The sequence below is a fragment of the Oncorhynchus tshawytscha genome, linkage group LG01 (genome assembly GCF_018296145.1).
Source record: "Oncorhynchus tshawytscha isolate Ot180627B linkage group LG01, Otsh_v2.0, whole genome shotgun sequence".
Classification (NCBI taxonomy): domain Eukaryota; kingdom Metazoa; phylum Chordata; class Actinopteri; order Salmoniformes; family Salmonidae; genus Oncorhynchus; species Oncorhynchus tshawytscha.
Window position 1 is genome coordinate 17,212,854 of NC_056429.1, and position 19,269 is coordinate 17,232,122.

General features: G+C 42.2%; 1 protein-coding gene across 2 annotated transcripts; it reads right to left on the minus strand.

Moving 5' to 3' along the window:
- Positions 1–2,782: 2,782 nt before the first annotated feature.
- On the minus strand, positions 2,783–18,804 carry LOC112229382 (DCC-interacting protein 13-beta). 2 transcript variants are annotated; one of them, XM_024395239.2, is made up of 20 exons: positions 18,511–18,804; positions 13,993–14,091; positions 12,243–12,302; positions 11,770–11,841; positions 10,668–10,755; positions 10,500–10,541; positions 10,340–10,398; positions 9,828–9,974; positions 9,430–9,665; positions 8,391–8,579; positions 8,218–8,260; positions 7,953–8,009; positions 6,619–6,713; positions 6,311–6,466; positions 6,154–6,206; positions 5,857–6,031; positions 5,701–5,737; positions 5,235–5,390; positions 5,052–5,099; positions 2,783–4,964 (listed from the first exon to the last, which is right to left on the minus strand). In XM_024395239.2, exons 1-20 carry the CDS (start codon positions 18,562–18,564, stop codon positions 4,833–4,835), a joined length of 1,998 nt encoding a protein of 665 aa, XP_024251007.1. In that variant the 5' UTR covers positions 18,565–18,804; the 3' UTR covers positions 2,783–4,832. The 2 variants fall into 2 exon arrangements, with proteins under 2 accessions (XP_024251007.1, XP_024251088.1); XM_024395320.2 differs by lacking the exon at positions 11,770–11,841.
- Between the last annotated feature and the right edge of the window lie 465 nt (positions 18,805–19,269).

A 19,269-nucleotide genomic window follows, 5' to 3' on the forward strand; every position in this document is an offset into this window, starting at 1 on the left:
ATCGCATAGAAGTGAACCCATATGCAGACTGCTTAAAACTCATAGAAGTGTAAGCTTGACTGAGTGTGTGATCTCTGCCTTGAGAGTGTGCTGTGTGGTGACGGAGACTAGTAATAAATACGACCGCAGGACTCTGGAGCAGCAGCGGCTGGCTGAGGGCATCTTATCCTGGGCAGCGGGCTTGACTCTGTCCCCTGGAGAGAGTTCAGAGAGGGAGTACCTCCACTCCCTGGCTGCTCAGTAACCGGTGGAGCAGTACGAAGACTGCTGTAGTCTCATGAGTAAGTCAAATACACCACTGGAGGCTGCTGAGCGGAAGACAGCTCACAATAATGTCTGGAATGGAGTCAATGGAATGGTATCAAACACAGTGAAACCATATGTTTGATACCACTCCATCTATTCCGTTCAGACATTACCGTCCTCCCCAACTGAAGGGCCACCTGTGAAATCCATATATGCCTACATGTATAAATAATGTATAGGTTATGCAGTCAACTCCTGATTAGTGCACTTCACACGCACTGTTGTAGTATAGTGCAGTGCTTCTCAAACCTCTCCTCCGGGACTCCCAGGTGTTTCACTATTTTCTTGTAGCTCTGAACTAGTTCCCCTGATTCACTACATAAGGGCTTGATGCTTAGCTGACAAGTTGAATCAGGTGTGCTCTCTCTGGAACAGATCAAACACGTGGAATGACTGTAGTTTCCTGGGGAGAGATTTGAGAAAGGCTGGTATAGTGCACACATCCATGACAGTCCCAAGTCACTGGGAGATTCTCGTTTGGGCAAAAGACAGTCCTCCGTCCTCTTTGCTCCGTGACCTGGAAACCAATAAGTGGTCGAGAAGTGTGTTAATTCGTTAATAGGCAAATGAAAGTTCCCTCCCCTCCTCGATAGCCACCTTTCATCAAGGATCCTCATGTGTATCCTACTGCAGAAGAGTTTTTAAATCTGCCACACCCCCCTTTGAATCAGCTTCTGTTTTGTCAGAGAAAAACATGCGCAGTTTAAAAACAATATGCCACGTATTGTTTTATCTATACAACTTTCTGCACAATTGACTTCATTTGTTTTGAGCACTTCACACATTTATTTTGGGATCCAGCCCTGGAAATGTAATTAGCCTAATGACGCGTGAGTGGAGAATCTCATTTCATCCACGTTCACGCTCCTCGCTGACTCTCCTCCATTAACTTTGACCTTTTCCAAAAGGAGGTGAGAGATGACAGAGGAGAGAGTATGCAGGAGGTGAGAAAGATCAAATTGATAAAAGGCCATTGCATCATACGGTAAAGTTGGCCAGGAAATTAACAGTAGTCATCTATTTGATTATAAGCTATTTTATTGAAGTAACCAGAAATGTATTATACACATATATTATGAAGTAGAATCTCACCATGTCTGTTTTTGTGAGCCGTTTCCTCTACAACATCTCTCTATTTGTGTGCTTAGCACGGACTATTTCGTACTCCTGTTAACCCCCCTCCTCTCTCCCCCAGTGTATCATTGGTCAACAAAGTGGTGGTGGAGAGGCACTTTAAGGCCCTCAGGCACTTCCTGCTGATGGGTAGTTTGCCCAGTCTCTCAGCAACCTGATCTTTGAGGATAAAAGAATGCAGCTGTCATACCTTTTATTTATTTATCTGTTATTTTACCAGGTAAGTTGACTGAGAACACGTTCTCATTTGCAGCAACGACCTGGGGAATAGTTACGGGGGAGAGGAGGATGTATGAGCCAATTGTAAACTGGAGATTATTAGGTGACCGTGATGGTTTGAGGGCCAGATTGGGAATTTAGCCAGGACACCGGGGTTAACACCCCTACTCTTACGATAAGTGCCATGGGATCTTTAATGTCCTCAGAGAGTCAAGACACCCGTTTAACGTCCCATCAGAAAGACAGCACCCTACACAGGGCAGTGTCCCCAATCACTGATCTTTCTGTCAGCGTGTTTTGTGTGTGTCTGTTTTGTAAGTGTTTTCATATCTAACCCATGTGTGTTCTCCTCTCGTCAGATAGGTAGTCATCAGACTCCTGGTCCTGAGTAAGGCTCTCCAGTAGTCTCCATGGCTCCTAACTTCACCTTTGCCCTGTGCTTCTTCCCTGAGACCTTCCACCCTCATACCCCCGACACTCAACTGCCTGGAGCTACGCTACAAAGGTCAGAGACCGGAGTGTATGAGGGAGCCAATGTGTGTGTGTGCAGTAGATTGCTGTCATCAAGGCAAAGGTGGCTACTTTGAAGAATCTCAAATCTCAAATATATTTTGATTTGTTTTACAATATTTTGGTTACTGCATGATTCCACATGTATTATTTCATAGTTTTGATGTTATAACTATTATTCTACAATGTAAGAAAATCCCTGCAACTATTGACTGGTAATGTATGTGTTTAGAAACTAATGATACCATGAATATGTTTATTATGTACATGTGTACAAATCTCTCTCCCTACACCCATTGCAATATGTGGTAGTAATGCATGTTTGTTGCTTCAAATATCCCCTATTAAGAATCGACATGAGTCTATCCACATTTAAAATGTAAGTACAATGTACCTCAACAACCTGTTTGACAGCTTCAATGTGCCTCATCGTGCAGTATGATGTCCCTTGTCCACAATGCTGTACTCTATCAAAGGTAATGGTTACAACCCCCCTAAACGCTGATGCCAAACGTAACGACACTACCCAAAGCTCCAGTGCCACTCCCCTACTTTCCACCCCATTTCTCAAACCCTGTGTATAAATAATACAAAAATACTTAAGGGACTAACAAAATGTCACTTCTATTTTTATTAAAGATTGAATGTTAACGTTTCCTAAAGTGTAAAGCCTTATGGGAAGTGAACACACTGTCATATACAGCCAAAGGTCATTTACAAAAGAGAAATTCCAGCAAAGGAGAACAATGCACTTGCCACTTTTAGTACATTTTCCAGATGGCTTGTATATGTTTTCCCTGACAGTACATTTGACTTAGAAAGCAGAGGGAACACAAGGGAGTTGCAGCAACATGAAGGGCAGACACTAAGGAGGATTACAGAAGATGGATCCTCTCTAGGGGAAGAATCCTAACGTCCGTTTAAGTCAAATTTTCACTTAGTCTCTCATCGACATCAATGCATGACAAAGTAAAAAATTGATTTACATACAATTTAGAATTTGACCCTAAAATGACTCCTTCGTGGTTTAATGAGTAAACAATGCAGGAATGCAAAACCAACTCTGTCTATAGACAGCCATTTAAACAGAATGTCATAAAAGCCCTTGAGGGAAAAGGAGGGAACTGAATTACATTCTGACCACACTGCTCATGTCGCACCTTAAAGTTGGTTGTCCACCGCCATATAAAGTCCAAAGAAGAAGAAGCCTGAAGGAGGAGAGATTACTAGAAACAAACTCGGTTTACCCTTATCTGTGGATTAATTGTCAGAGTAGAGGACTTTGTGCATTTCAGGTCAAATAACAACAATGTTTATATCCCCGGACAAATTAGCTAGCAACAACAAGCTATCTAGCTAAATTGCCATAAATGTTTAATGCTTTTCAACCTGTCCAAGTCAATACAGTTGGTTCAGAGTTTGTTTTGATATTTCAACCTGCATGCCCTGATCGAGTCTGGTGTGGGTGGTCAAAATCAACATGCGTGCAAGTGGTCTGGTCGGTATGTTAGGCCTTAAAATATGACCAACTAAGAAAAACTCCTACTCAGACAAAACTCTGTAAAAGCGGTTTTAAAGTTGCCAATCATCTCGGCATGCAAGCAAACATCTTGGTCAACACTGAATGACCTCGCGGTCAACGCAAAGTCAAGCTTTAACCTATTGTCTTTATTATTCCACATTACAAAAACATCTTACATTCAGAAACCGCACATACATGACGTTTAGTATTGCAGGTTAATCAGGGCTAAGAGAATATACACGCAGGAATGCAATTCTCGATCGAAAATGCAATGCATCAGTGATTTCCCCTTTGCCATTAGTGTTTTGTTTCGATTTTCAATTCTATGAAGCCAATAGAATTAAGGGCTCGATTCTATCAGATCTGTGCAAGCCGTCCTCCGAATAGCAGTTGTTTTGATGGTGTCGGAGGTGGAAATACGTTACAGCTGTCATATCCACAAGCGGCTCCTTGCATTACCTTATCGCAGACACTGCCATGGAATGCAATGAAGTAAACACCCAACTTTATATCTGACAAATTCCATGCAGCCGCGTTACAAGTTATCTAACATGCTATGTGGATGTCGGCCAACATGGGGGGACACGCAATCCGATTGGCCTAAAACCCTTTCCTTTTCATTACTTTAGAATGCTGCCAGACAACATCTGAAGTTAGTGCATTCTACTACAGACATCAAGCCTTTGATTAAATAGAAACCTTGGAAGTGCAATATTGTCCTATAGGAATGATAGATGTATATTAAGTGCTGCTGAAAAGTAAGATGTCATGGCCATCCATCTCTACACAATACTTCTACTGCAGCACAGACACAATGGTACCACTAAACTCAAAGTTATGAAATGTAAGTGTATAAGTGTTGGAGGTCCCGGTTTAAACTGACAGGGTGGCTGAGGATATTCATTCCACCAGTGAAAAGGAGTGAAATAACGTAAATAGTAAACCTAAACATTGTCCCTTTGTATAAGTACCTGTACGTAACTCTTGTGGTCATAAGGGATACACCATATAGACCCAGGGGTTTTTCCTGGTCAAGTGGTCAACAGTTAGTACCAGATTAGAGTCAGCACTCATGAGAACACCGAAACCCCACGTGAGGAGGTGTTTGTTGGGGGAACCTCAGACCCTCCCCCAGGCCTGGCTAGGCCTCAGACTCCTCCTCATCCGGTGCGCCTCCGTTAGCCGTGTTGCCTGTCTCGTTGTCCAGCAGGAGGAACTTGCCCTCGTTGGTCAGAGGCATGTTCTTCAACAGCTGGACTAGAGCCTCTGGGTCCTTCACACACACACACACACACACACACACACACACTTAGTGGGTTAGATTGAGAATGACTAAATTGAGGTTGATTTAAAAACATACCTTCTTTGCCTCCATAATGTCCTTCCCCAAGCTTATTGTGTAACATATCTGTGAATGAAGATATGACACAAATTACATTGTGAAACAGATGAACCCATGACAAGTAAAAGACAAGTGAATTCACTGACTGAAGGCTCTGTGCCATAGTGAGTCCAGCACATGAATGTGTTTAAGATGTCTTACCTTGTCCCCCTCTGTGTTGCTCTCAAAGACAAACGCACTAAAGGAGGGCTCTCCCTCCTCGTCATCCTCGCTCCAGTCTCGCCCCTCCACCACAAAGCCCATCAGCCTGCCGTTCTCCTGGTGGGCCACAAACTGGGTCACCTCCTGTAGCTGGAACTGTGAGGGAGGAAGAGGAGAGAGAGCAGGACCAATAGTGATTAATTCATACTGAAACCTTAGTGCTATCACCAGGAGTGAAGCACTCGTGAACAGACAACATTACACTGATAACTACAGTATACTGCTGCGTTTACACAGGCAGCCCAATTCTGATATTTTTTCCACTAATTGGTCTTTTGACCAATCACATCAGATCTTTTTCAGAGCCGATCTGATTGATCAAAAGGCCAGTTAGTGGAAAAAAAGATCAGAATTGGACTGCCTGTGTAAACGCACCCTACTAAGGTTACATTTTTCAGGCCCTTACACCGATTCTTGTAACTTGTGTCTGGGGGTCAATCAACCTGTGGTAAAGATAACAAAAAAGAGAACACAATGAATCAACATAGCTGGCAGAAGCACAGTGGCAAGGTTAAAATCTGTAAGCACTTTCATAGGTCTGCTGTTTGACCGGTTACTGTACCTGAGACAGCTGCTCGTGACCATGAGATGGGACTCTGTGGTTCTGAAGATGTTGTGGATGGCTCGTGCCGCCAGCACCTGTCTCATGGCCTCATAGATCACTTCCTGGGTTTGTCCCGAACGCACCGCCATGGAGCCCAGGAACCGCACTGCAAACACCTGCTGCAGCAGGGAGTCTACACACACACACACACACACACGCAGACAGGCACACACATCAGGAGACAGAGAGGATCAGGGGATATGTAGTCCATAAAGAGTACAGTACCAATGAAAACTGGAATGGAGACACTCCTACCGTCGCTTTCAGGGGAGCGGTCATCGTCTGTTTCTCCGAAAGGGTTTGTACGCCTGTCAGCGAAGAAACACACAATTAAACCCAGTTGAGCTATTATTGTACAAATCAGCGTACAGGAACTGGTTCTGACACGCCAGCCCTGTGGTGACGATCTTACCTCCCTCCAGCCCTGTTCTGGTCCTGGAACTCCGAGGCAGGCAACATGATGTCAAACTGGATGGGTGTCCCGGGAACTATCAGGTCCTCTGGCTCAGGAGCACTAGAGGTCTTCTGGGATGCACCGCTAGAGGACTGCATCCCACCTGGCTTAGCCCTGCAGAAAGAGGGAGGGAAATTAAGAGAGAGGAAGAGTGAGTGTGAGTGTACTATCAGAATTCCTGAAATAACACATGCATATATTCTTTATTTTCCTCTTGGGGAAATCCAGGAAAAGCAAGGTGTTTCCTCTGCATGATTGAGGCTAACCTGTCTGGGTTGGGCGAGCCCTCTCCTCTCTTCTCAAAGCTGGTGATGGGAGTGACCGCCTGAATGGCTGTCTGGTTCAGTCTGATGGCCACTGCCTAAAGAGGGGAACAGGGTGCAGTTTCTGTCATTACACTGTAATAATGATAAAAGCCCTAACATTATACTCTGTGACTAACACATGGTGCCACAAGAGGGCATAGTTTGGTTAATTATACTGGGAAGATTATTTAGTTTGAGGCAGGTATAGAAGTAGTCTGGGATCAAACCAACCTTCTTTACTGTCGTCAATAGATTATTATAAGACTTACATAATACATAACAGGCTATGTACACCATATAGGCCTATGAAAAGTATCAATTGGAAGCAGTACTTGACCTTACACTAACCCATCAGTTGTTTGCATCTTGCCAGAGTTGCTTCCTGGTTTGTTTGGAATAAACAAATTACCCACGGGCACTAGGGAGCCATGAGGTCAGAGACGAAGTAACAGAACATACGATGCATTTGTTTATGTGTACAAATGAAGGAAAAGCATACTTCTGAACATGCAGAACCCGCTGGTGCACGCACACATATGCACCCACAAGCATGCATACACACACAGTTTAGATAGAGCCTCTTAGTCTTGTTATGTACATAGAGAATGGGTTTAAGTTCAACTGGGTGGAATCAGCAGCCTCTGATAATCAGATGTAGGATCATCCAGATGTAGGATCTTCATTTGACCCAGCTTGCTACAACAGGAAAATAATCCTGACGCAACAGGAAATGTGAATTATTATGTGGATTATAATTCACGTACATTTTTGTACTGGTTGGTACATTTTTCTTTAGGGCAAATCAAGTCTGAAATTTCAAAGTGAAAATTGCAAACCTTTTAACTGAAATACATTACAATTTGGCATGTCCTGCTATGCAGTAAAATACAAAGTAACAAAAGCGTGATCAAATTAAGATCTTTCATCTGTAAAACACCATATCCCAGTTTAGAGATATCCCATGGGAGCACAATCATCTCTAAAACTATCAGGAAATCTGCTAAAAACTAGACCAGACCTGAGCATAATCAGCCCCCTGCAAAGTCTCTAGGGCTATACTGGACTCTGGAAACATCCTGTCCTGTATCAGTCAATCACAGTGCCCTGCTGCTACACATATGGAATGGACTTGGTGTAAAAAAAAAAACAATTAAAAAAAACATGACTGTCTTCGCCTTATCACACACACAACAAAATATTGATTTATTCATTGTGACTTCTTTCAGGTGCTATGAAATACTACTGATGTACTACTTATCTCACTGTATTGGTTAGAGAGAGTATATATACTGTACCTCAGGGTTGTCAGTCAGGTAGATCTGTCGGGAGATATTGTTCAAAGTGCAAATCCACTGGAGATGAGAAACGGAGGAAAGTATTAGACTCACAGCCATTGCTCAACAAACATCAGCGATTTCAAATAGCTCCTGTAATGCAGCTTGTGACAGGCAGGCAAGAAGAACTTTCATGGATGAAAACGTAACAATGTCTTTTAACACATGGATGAAAGAAACCTATGAAACAAACAGGTACAAAAGATTTGACTGGTATGATACATACTTCTTCATATTCCCTTTTGCTCTCTGCTTGTAAAATCATTGACCTGCAAAATCCCAATAACAAAATTAAAATACAACACTGTTTGTAGGCTCATAAGAAGTCTTCCTCACAAATCTGTGCGTGACCAGTGAGGGTCTTGGTGAGGAGGAAGTGTGAATACTTAGCGTACATACGTTTTACCATTGGGGGAGGTGATCTGAAAACAGTAGCGTCTGTCCTCGCACTCTACGGCCATGACAGAGCTGTTATCCAGGTCTAGCACCATGCCCCCTGCCACTGCCCCTCTCGGCTGGCACATGAGGTTCCCTCCCTGGGTGAAGAAGTAAAGCCGGTCCCAGGCTGTGGTGACTAGGCCCGTCTTACTGTTGGGGAGCAGAAAAGGGTTGTGTTCATTACAGCACACCATAAAAAATAAATAAATAGGTCAAACTTCTGCAATGTAAAACGAAAACAATAATTCAGGTAGTCCTTTCCCCCCATTTGCTTCCATTTCGTTCCTAGTGAACACCAGTTCACAGTGTTGGAGCAGCTGCCGTCTCCATGACTCAGCTATTAGAACTAAACATCTCAATCGGAAATCTAAAAGCAATCAGAAAGTGCTGACAGCTCAAATCGCAAAACTTTTTGTAGGACTCAGATCTGTCCATAAAAAAAAAACAGAGAACTAATGATCTTTTGGCAAGCTGCGCTTGACAAGCATTTGAGACAGATGTGTCATTAAATAAAATGTCATTCTGCAGAACCTTTTATTTTGTGCTGCAGACATTTGTCAAAGACTGTATTTGACAGCTCTGACACTTTACTAAATCACAACGTCAGTTCTGCAATTCTACCTCAAGCCAAGTTTTTCTTCTTATATTTAGCTATAATCGTAGCTGACAGCCCACCTTGCCAGAGCTGACAAACAAATTGTATTCACTGAAGCAAAGAGTGTAACTTTGAGACAACTTGTAATTGTAGTTTGACACATTCATTAATGTTTCCTTTGATACGGAATAAAAACAACACCTGCAGACAATAGTGACACAATTGTTCACAATTTAACACATCCAGCTATAGCCTGAAAACGTTAAACAAGGAGAAGACACTGAACACTGACACACCAAATTGAGAAAAAAAAGGAGCATTGAATGAAGGACTGAGTGAAATGAAATCACCCTTGAATGCAAGATATTGGAAGACTGAATTGAACTTAATCAAACAGAGCCTTACTTCCTGATGTTGAGGTAGCCTGCCTTCTGTATGAGAGTGCGGTTGACAGGGGCGGGGTCGCGGTCAGGCATGTAGACCGTGTCCTCCATGGAGAGCAGCTCTCTCTGGGTCATACGCATGGCCTCAGCCTCTGAGTCCAACTGAGCCTGGATATTTTGGGTCATGCTGGACACTGACCCCAGGAAGCTGTCCATTTTCTTTGAAACTAGATCTATGCCTTTCTTATAGAAGTTGATCTGAGAGGGACACAAAGAGAGAAGACATTCATTGCTTCTCCAGTTCTGACTTGCTGTAGGACCACAGCAGTGCGTGGTGTCCTGGTTTATTGCGGTAGGAGTAAAGAGTGTGTTGATATTGGGTTAACGACTTGCGATGTGGATTTGGGTGTGTGTTGGTACCTGGGCCTGTGTGTAACCAAGCATGGGCTCCAGCATGGCCACTCTCTTGCGGTACTGCAGGGCGTTGAGGGCACAATAGTACTGCATGGAGGCCTGGTGCTGCTTCCTCCTGGAGTAGGCCACCTCCCCCACCAATTCAGCTTTCACCTGCACCATAACACAGCAGTTAATCTCACACACACACACGTCATTTAGCAGACGCTCTTATCCGGTGCGACTTACAGGAGCGATTAGGGTTAAGTGCCTTGCTTAAGGGCACAGACAGATTGTGACCTTTCGGTTTCTGGCCCAACACTCTTAACCTCTAGGCTACCTGTCCGCCCACATATACCCAGCTAATCAGAGGGAGAGCTAAGTAGAGCAACATGACCTCTCAACTAACATATGTCATGACCTCTCAACTATTATGAGGCAATGTTATCTATTGTACCAGTTTAACAGGTATTACCAGTGCGTTGTTGTACTGTTAAGAGGTTTGGCTAGTACACGTCTCATACAGTCCCCATCACTACCTTCTCATTCTCCTTCTTCTTGGGCAGTCTGCTGTACTTGACCATGGCAGCCTCATGCTCTGTGAGGGGGAAGGAGTGGATATGAGCTAAGACGATCAGCTACTGTGTTATACCAACTCCAAAACCATAATTGAGAAGAATTTGAGAAGCCCATACATACCATCAGAGGCGATACCAAATATTTCTCTCAATGTGCTTATCTCTGAGAAGTCAAATACAGATTCAGTGTCAAAAACCATGACAAATCACAAAACCAGAATCAATCACATACAGATTATATTCAAAATGAGTGAAAGCAACTGGCTGATGAGCAAGTGTTTGTGTCTACCTGTAAGATCCTTCTCTCTGAACTGGATCATGGGAAAGATCATCCTGTCAGCCATCTGAGTGGCCAGCTCTGAGTGTAGTGTGTTCAGCTGGGGAGGAGAGAGAACTAAATTACCCAGAGACACCCTGAAAACAGCAGGGGTTGATTGATTGTGGTTCAAAAGGAAGTTGAAAAGCAGTTAATTCAAATTATTGCTCATCACACAGCCAAATCCCTATTGTGTAATTGAGAACCAGTCAAAACACATTTTCTTGGTCTGAAGAGGAATTTCATCCTGTCATTTCTTACCAATATAAAGCATATACCCTATCCTCGACTGGTTCATTTCACTATCAAGTCATATTCAAAGAAGCCAAATTCAGATAAGTGCTAAACCATCTACCAAGTAAACACACAGTGGTGTACAACACCTGCAGTAGTGTGAACCTACGGTCAGAGCAGGGTTAGGTGTAATCTGCAGGAAGATGGATGCATTCTTTAGGCCTGTGTAGTTAGGCCAGAAGGGCAAACAATGACTGCTCTAATGCCTCTCCAGCACAGGCTAGCCAGCCAGGCCCACAGACCCCCTATGGCTCAATCCATCTGTCTAAAGAAACCGTTTTTTACATTTCAGCAGACACTCTTATCCAGAGCGATTTACAGGAGCAATTAGGGTTAAGTGACTTGTGCAAGGGCACACTGACAGTTTTTTTCACATAGTCGGCTCAGGGATTCGACTTTTCAGTTACTGGCCCAACGCTCTTAACCACTAGACTACACCACCACCTCCAGGAAAGCCAGAGCAATTCTCTACCTGGCTGTACCTCTACTGGTCTCTCTACCTCATCCTGGAGGCCATAGCCTCTACAGAGAGCTGCTCTAATGTTGAAACGTGTCCGTTGTAATGACAAGGGAAAGCCTATAATTCAACTTCCAATGCATACAATTGTGACAGGGTATTTGGGGAATATTTTTACCACCTCCATATATTCCATGACTGTTGCACACATCCACACACTGTCGTTGACACTCACTCTTCTCAGACCAGAAACTCCTATATGCACACAAACACTCCCTGTGTAAACAGCATGCTCACAAACACGCACAGATGCACTAGCCTCACCTCCCCCACAGTTTTTGCAAATTGCTGCAGTGTGCTGATCACCTCCTCGTCACCTTTACCAAGGGCAAAATTCTGAAGAAAACAATATATGTGACTTAAAAATGTCATAAAACACTGAATTTAGCACATTCCAAATAAACATTGAGGCTATGATGTTAGAAATACTAAATTCCCATCAAACTGCTGGCATGCTGCTCTCTCCTGTAAAGGGACAATATGCTAACAAACCCAATGGTAGAAGTCTTATTTAGTTAGATCCCCATTAGCTGTTGCTATTTCAGCAGCTACTCTACCTGGGGTCCACACAAAATGTACAAAAATGACATAATACAGAACATTAATAGACAAGAACAGCTCAAGGACAGAACTACATACATTTAAAGACTTTCTGAAATAATGCTAGTTAACAGATATATCGCAATACACTGCAGTTAAGTACATGATCGTTGTCCAATATTCTCAATGAGACATACTTGCTTCTCATACTCCAGTAGCTGTCTGGACAGCTGTTCTGTAGCCAATCCCATCTCACTCTGGAGAACACAGGAAGTGATGTCATTAGCAGTTTATCCTCTGGATGAACCGTCTTACACGAAACCAACTCTCAGAAACTGCACACATGCAAACTAAGCTATTGTATCCTCACATAAAGAATCAATGACTTCAAATTGGATTGAACTAGGCTTGGGCGGTATACCATATAAACCGTATGCTGGGGTACTTGGAAATAGCCATGGGATGGTTTTTCTAATACTGTCAATACCGTAGAAACCATTTATTTGAGGTTTTTCAAAAAATTGTTATATTTGTAGGTATTTTTTAAAGTAAATACCTGCAGTCAACTTGTGTAATGTGTTAGGAGATAAAGCAGATCACATTCTTATTTCACCGGTGACATTATGAAGCTTACTTTCTTCCTCAGCACAGTTGAGCCAGTCACACTTTGTAAGTAGCACAACAGGAGAAAGTGGGAGCGGGTGAGTTCAGCTGTGTATTGATTGACAGGGGTCACGTTTTATTGGAAGTCTGTGTTTTTTTCTTCAATAGAGTGATCAGGGATGTGCAAATATAGTTTTCCTTCAAAGAAAATACATTAGTTCAACACATTCGACAGACAAATATTTTTCATCAGATGACAACGCTATTTGGCTGGCAGCCACACAAGTAAATGCGCTTCCAATGAAAAAGCAAGGTATTTTTTGCAAAAATGATGCATGGCCATCATATTTCTAATGTTTAGACCCATCATAGAAATAATGAAGTCAACTACATTTCGTAATGTTTTGCCTAATACTAATCTTGCATTTTAACTGAGGAAAATATGCTGGCTACACCAAGAAAAGTACTGTAGAAAAGAAGCTACACATCAGTTGGAGTGCTGTCTGTTGGTATAATGCCTGTTTGTGAATTCTCATACGAGTTAAGAAGTGCAACTGAAGCACAAAATTAGTCTGATGCCAAGCAGAAATTACAATAAGAAGCATTTTAGATATGAGTTTACAAAATGCAGGAAGATATTTCTTATGTGTTGTATTATTGTTTTCTGCTTGAAAAACTCAGAATTATGCATTAACATGACTTGCTATCTAAGTAAGTGGCTGAAATAATAAGGTGATGGGCATCATATGGTGTTTGAGAAGTCAAAGCCCTTTGGATGACTTCTGTACAGCTGCCACTGCTATCTTGAATTCCTTGTTTTTTTCTGCTCTCACCTGTCTTCTCCTCCCCCATCTTCTCTGAGCAGAGCAGGCAGGCCCGTTGCCCTAGCGACTCCAGACTCCACACAGACACAGTGTGAACACACGCTGCTCCAGAGCTAGTACTGAATGAGTCAAAACTTTGTTCATTTGCACAATGTCTCTCATTCACATTAGCTTGAAAATGTACAAACTATATTGGTAGGAGCTACCGAATGACATTCGGTAGCTCCTACCAATATATGTATAACTTTATGAACTGGATTGCCCATCTTCGCAATTTGTTTATTTTCATTTGGGATCATTAGCATATATTAGTGAGCATCCTCCATGGAAATGTTCTATTACTTGTGCTAATTTTGTTATCATTCTGGTAATAGACGCCCAACGCACTATTTTGGCTCCCCCTTGTGTACTAAGCCTGTAATACTGTAAATTCCAGGGTGAGAGAAGGATGGTATGACAATATGAAAATCTGGATACCGCCCAACCCTAGATTGCATGTGTGTGCATGCATGTGTGTTACCTGGGCTCCATACACCCTCTGCATGGACTGAAGCAGCTGGTTGGTGTAGTCTGTGAGAGTCCCTGCATCTTCCTCAAACACACTGAGCAAGGAGCGAGTCTGTAGAGAAGAGAAGGACACACAGAAACCTATGACAAATGGCAGACAGACAGGCAGGCAATGTGGCAATGGAATAAACAGACAGGCAGGCAGAAAGGAAGCAGCCAGCCAGGGAGGCAGCCAGCCAGACAGCCAGCCAGACACTAGACAGATTGAAAAATGCTGACACAGACCAAATGAGGGATAAGCTTGTAAGACCTTCAGCTGTAATTGTCTGGATACTGGCGCAGTGTGGTAAACTGGTATGGGTGCGGCAGAGAGGCACACACCTTTATTTAATGATTTATACTGTTGAAGTCGGACGTTTACATACACTTAGGTTGGAGTCATTAAAACTTGTTTTTCAACCACTCCACAAACATCTTGCTAACAAACTATAGTTTTGGCAAGTCCTCTAGGACATCTACTTTGTGCATGACACAAGTCATTTTTCCAACAATTGTTACAGATTATTTAACCTATAATTCACTGTATCACAATTCCAGTGGGTCAGACGTTTCCATACACTAAGTTGACTGTGCCTTTAAACAGGTTGGAAAAATCCAGAAAATTATGTCATGGCTTTAGAAGCTTCTGATAGGCTAATTGACATAATTTGAGTCAATTGGAGGTGTACCTGTGGATGTATTTCAAGGCCTACCTTCAAACTCAGTGCCTCATGGGAAAATCTAAAGAAATCAGTCAAGACCTCAGAAAAAAATTAGAGACCTCCAAAAGTCTGATTCATCCTTGGGAGCAATTTCCAAACGCCTGAAGGTACCACGTTCATCTATACAAACAATAGTACACAAGTATAAACACCATGGGACCACGTAGCCGTCATCGCTCAGGAAGGAGACGAGTTCGGTCTCTTCGAGATGAACGTACTTTGGTGCGAAAAGTGCAAATCAAGCCCAGAACAACAGCAAAGGACCTTGTGAAGATGCTGGAGGAAACAGGTACAAAAGTATCTATATCCACAGTAAAACGAGTCCTATATCGACATAACCTGAAAGGCCCTTCAGCAAGGAAAAAGCCACTGCTCCAAAACCGCCATAAAAAAGCCAGACTACGGTTTGCAACTGCACATGGGGACAAAGATCACACTTTTTTGAGAAATGTCCTCTGGTCTGATGAAACAAAAATACAACTGATTGGCCATAATGACCATCGTTATGTTTGGAGGAAAAAGGGGGAGGCTTGCAAGCCGAAGAACCCTATCCCAACTGTGAAGCACAGGGGTGGCAGCATCATGTTGTGGGAGTGACTTGCTGCAGGAGGGACTGATGCACTTTACAAAATAGATGGCTTCATGAGGCAGGAAAATTATGTGGATATATTGAAGCAACATCTCAAGACATCAGTCAGGAAGTTAAAGCTTGGTCGCAAATGGGTCTCCCAAATGAACAATGATGCCAAGCATACTTCCAAAGTTGTGGCAAAATGGTTTAAGTATAACAAAGTCAAGGTATTGGAGTGGCCATCACATAGCCCTGACCTCAATCGTACAGAAAAGTTGTGGGCAGAACTGAAAAGGCATGTGCGAGCAAGGAGGCCTACAAACCTGACTCAGTTTCACCAGCTCTGTCAGGAGGAATGGGCCAAAATGCACCCAACTTATTGTGGAAGGCTACCAGAAACGTTTGACCCAAGTTAAACAATTTAAAGGCAATGCTACCAAATACTAATTGAGTGTATGTAAACTTCTGACCCACTGGGAATGTGATGAAATAAATTAAATATGAAATAAATAATTATTTCTTATATTATTCTGACATTTCACATTCTTAAAATAAAGTGGTGATCCTAACTGACTTAAAACAGGGAATTTTTACTAGGATTAAATGTCAGGAATTGTGAAAAACTGAGTTTAAATGTATTTGGCTAGGTGTATGTAAACTTCCGACTTCAACTGTATTTACACACCATTTGTAGGCCTAGCCTCTTTATTCATAAATATGCTGATTTGAAATGTGACTTTCTCATCCCTAACTCACTCAAATTGATTCCATGATTTGAATAGGAAGAACTATTCTGAAATATGCAGAGCACATTATGCAAGACACAAGCCGCAGGCATACAGTACCAGTCAAAAGTTTGGACACCTACTTTTTCTTTATTTGTATTATTTTCTACATTGTAGAATAATAGTGAAGAAGACATCAACACTATGAAATAACACATGGAATCATTTAGTAACCAAAAAAGTGTTAAAAAAATCTAAATATATTTTATATCTCAGATTCTTCAAAGTAGCCACCCTTTTCCTTGATGACAGCTTTGCACTCTCTTGGCATTCTCTCAACCAGCTTTATGAGGTAGTCATCTGGAATGCATTTCAATTAACAGGTGTGCCTTGTTAAAATGTTAATTTGTGGAATTTCTTTCCTTAATGCGTTTGAGCCAACCAGTTGTGTTGTGACAAGGTTTTTATTTAACCGTTATTTAAGGTAGGGGTGGTATACAGAAGATAGCCGTATTTGGTAAAAGACCAAGTTCATATTATGGCAAGAACAGCTAAAATAAGCAAAGAGAAACAACAGTCCATCATTACTTTAAGACATGAAGGTCAGTCAATCCGGAAAATGTCAATAACTTTAAAGGTTTCTTCAAGTGCAGCCACAAAAACCGTCAAGCGCTATGATGAAACTGGCTCTCATGAGGATCACCACAAGAAAGGAAGACCCAGAGTTACCTTTGCTGCAGAGGATACATTTATTACAGTTAACTGCACCTCAGATTGCAGCTCAAATAAATACTTCACAGAGTTCAAGTAACAGACCCATCTCAAAGTCAACTGTTTAGAGGAGGTTGCGTGAATCAGGCCTTCAAAGTCAAATTTCTGCAAAGAAACCACTACTAAAGGACACCAATAATAATAAGAAACTTGCTTGGGCCAAGAAACATGAGCAATGCACAATTCAAGGCACGCTTAACCAGCATGGCTTCCACAGCATTCTGCAGCGATACGCCACCCCATCTGGTTTGGCTTAGTGGGACTATCATTTGTTTTTCAACAGGACAATGACCCAACACACCTCCAAGAAGGAGAGTGATGAAATGCTGCATCAGATGACTTGGCCTCCACAATCACCAGACCTCAACCCAATTGTTTGGGATGAGATAGTTTGGGATGAGTTGGACCGCAGAGTGAAGGAAAAGTTGCCAACAAGTGTTAAACATATGTGGGAACTCCTTCAAGGATGTTAGAAAAACATTCCAGGTGAAGATGGTTGAGAGAATGCCAAGAGTGTCATCAAAGCAGGCAGTGGCTACTTTGAAAAATCTCAAATATATTTTGACCTGCTTTACTATTTCTGGGTTACTACATGATTCCATTGGTTATGTCATAGTTTCGATGTCTTCACTATTATTCTACAATGCAGAAAATAGTACAAATAAAGAAAAACCTTTGATGAGTAGGTGTCCAAACTTTTGACTGGTACTGTATGTTGAACTTAAACTCAAAGGACCCAGTCGTAAGCTACATGCATATTTAAGATACAACATCATTTAAGTGCATGTAATATGCTTGATTTTTCTGACACAGCCTATTATAGCATAAGTGCCAGTGAAGCCTAGCCTAAAGAAATGTAGCCTAAATTTGGTTGTATCTGCAAGTGGAAAATATCAAGAAGACTCTTTGCCTAACTGTTATTAAGTAGTACTAGAATACGTGTAATTAAGACAGTGTTATAACGTTTGATTAAGAGTTTGATTAATAACAGTCAGCTACAAATATTAACTGAATTAAATTCCCACATCCCTAAAGCTATTGGGGACAATTAGGTTTAGTCAGTGCCTCAAATCATGACTGAAATATACTTCAGATTGCAGTCCCATAGCTGGGAAGTTTAGGCTATTGACCAATTCCAATGGATTCCCATACTCAGAAACCCCTACAACAGCCCGTAAAATAGGCCGAGGCCCCAACTCCGGTGCTTTAAAAAAACAAAACATATATGAACACTTCCGTCACACAAATCATCCATGTAATTCGCAAAACATAATGATCTACACTACAGAAGACTGTGACTGTCACAATAAACAACCAGTCGTTGTTCTGATGTACACTGTTTTATCAACTGCCAACTACAGGCCGGGCGATGCGCAACTCATCACGTCACTGCTCACACCAGAAAGGGAAAGGCATTCTCGAATCTCGAGCAATATGCAAATTATACGCGACATTTGTTTCTGATAGGAATTAGGTACAACTTGTGACACATTGTATCAACTTTGTATCGGATACATAACCAATGCGCGAGTGTGCAACTGCGGAATAGTGTACATTTCCAAAACAATGAGCCAATTCAAAGCTGTCATCGTCGAGTTGAGTAAATAGCCTACAACAGTGGAGCTGGTTTAGCCAATTTCACATCTCCTACAAGACCTTTCCTCTCAATAACGGCACATAACATAAACATAGTATCGACCCACCTGAGGACTGTCCTGCAAAGCCTCTTCTAAAAGCAACGTATGGACGGCTGGCATCTTGTTCACAGCGAAGAGAACGGACTTGAATTATTTAGCGCGTGGACTCTCTTTCCCAGAGAGCTTTGTCTGCGGATGTGGGTGACACGTGTCATTTGCAGGCGTTCCTTGGCCAGCCAGTCTTCGAGCAGCCAGTGACCAGTCGTGCAAGGGTTCTGCCCTGACCACTGACACAATTTAGAATCAGACACGCTTACTTAAGGCCACCCGCAATACAAGTTACAAGAATATTATTGTCCTGAAAACGAGCTGTCTTTGAATGTTGAACTCCTGTTGTGGCTGTTCTAGGCTTGCTCTGTAGCCTGTAGGCTCACTGTCAATGGGATGAGAAACAAGATAACAGTGTCCCCCACTGGAGGCATGGGTAATTACATTTACTGTAATCTATTAGTGCCAATCAAATCAAAAAACGTGCCTGAATATGACACTCATTTTGAGGGACTATTCAGTTTGAAGGGAACGTTAGGGGATTCAGTTGTATGCAACTATATCCCAACACTTCCATTGAACTCTATTCAGTGGCTTCTGAAATGAACCCCAAAAACAACAACAAAGAACATTGAGCGATGAGTCATTCGAAAACATGTTGAGATGAAAAGAGGTCATGGCTCCTGAAATTGAAAACCTGTAAAGTAATCTAGCTCTGTAATCATCCTTGTAGTCTATTTATAATATTTCACAAAGGTGAGGATTTACACGAGCTGT

Coding starts and splice junctions, on each gene's coding strand:
- LOC112229382 (XM_024395239.2), bottom strand. CDS start 18,564: ATGCCAGCCGTCCATACGTTGCTTTTAGAAGAGGCTTTGCAGGACAGT. Junction 9,666..9,827: donor TTGGTTACACACAGGCCCAG/GTACCAACACAC, acceptor TGTCCCTCTCAG/ATCAACTTCTATAAGAAAGG. Junction 5,738..5,856: donor GTCACGAGCAGCTGTCTCAG/GTACAGTAACCG, acceptor TCTTTACCACAG/GTTGATTGACCCCCAGACAC.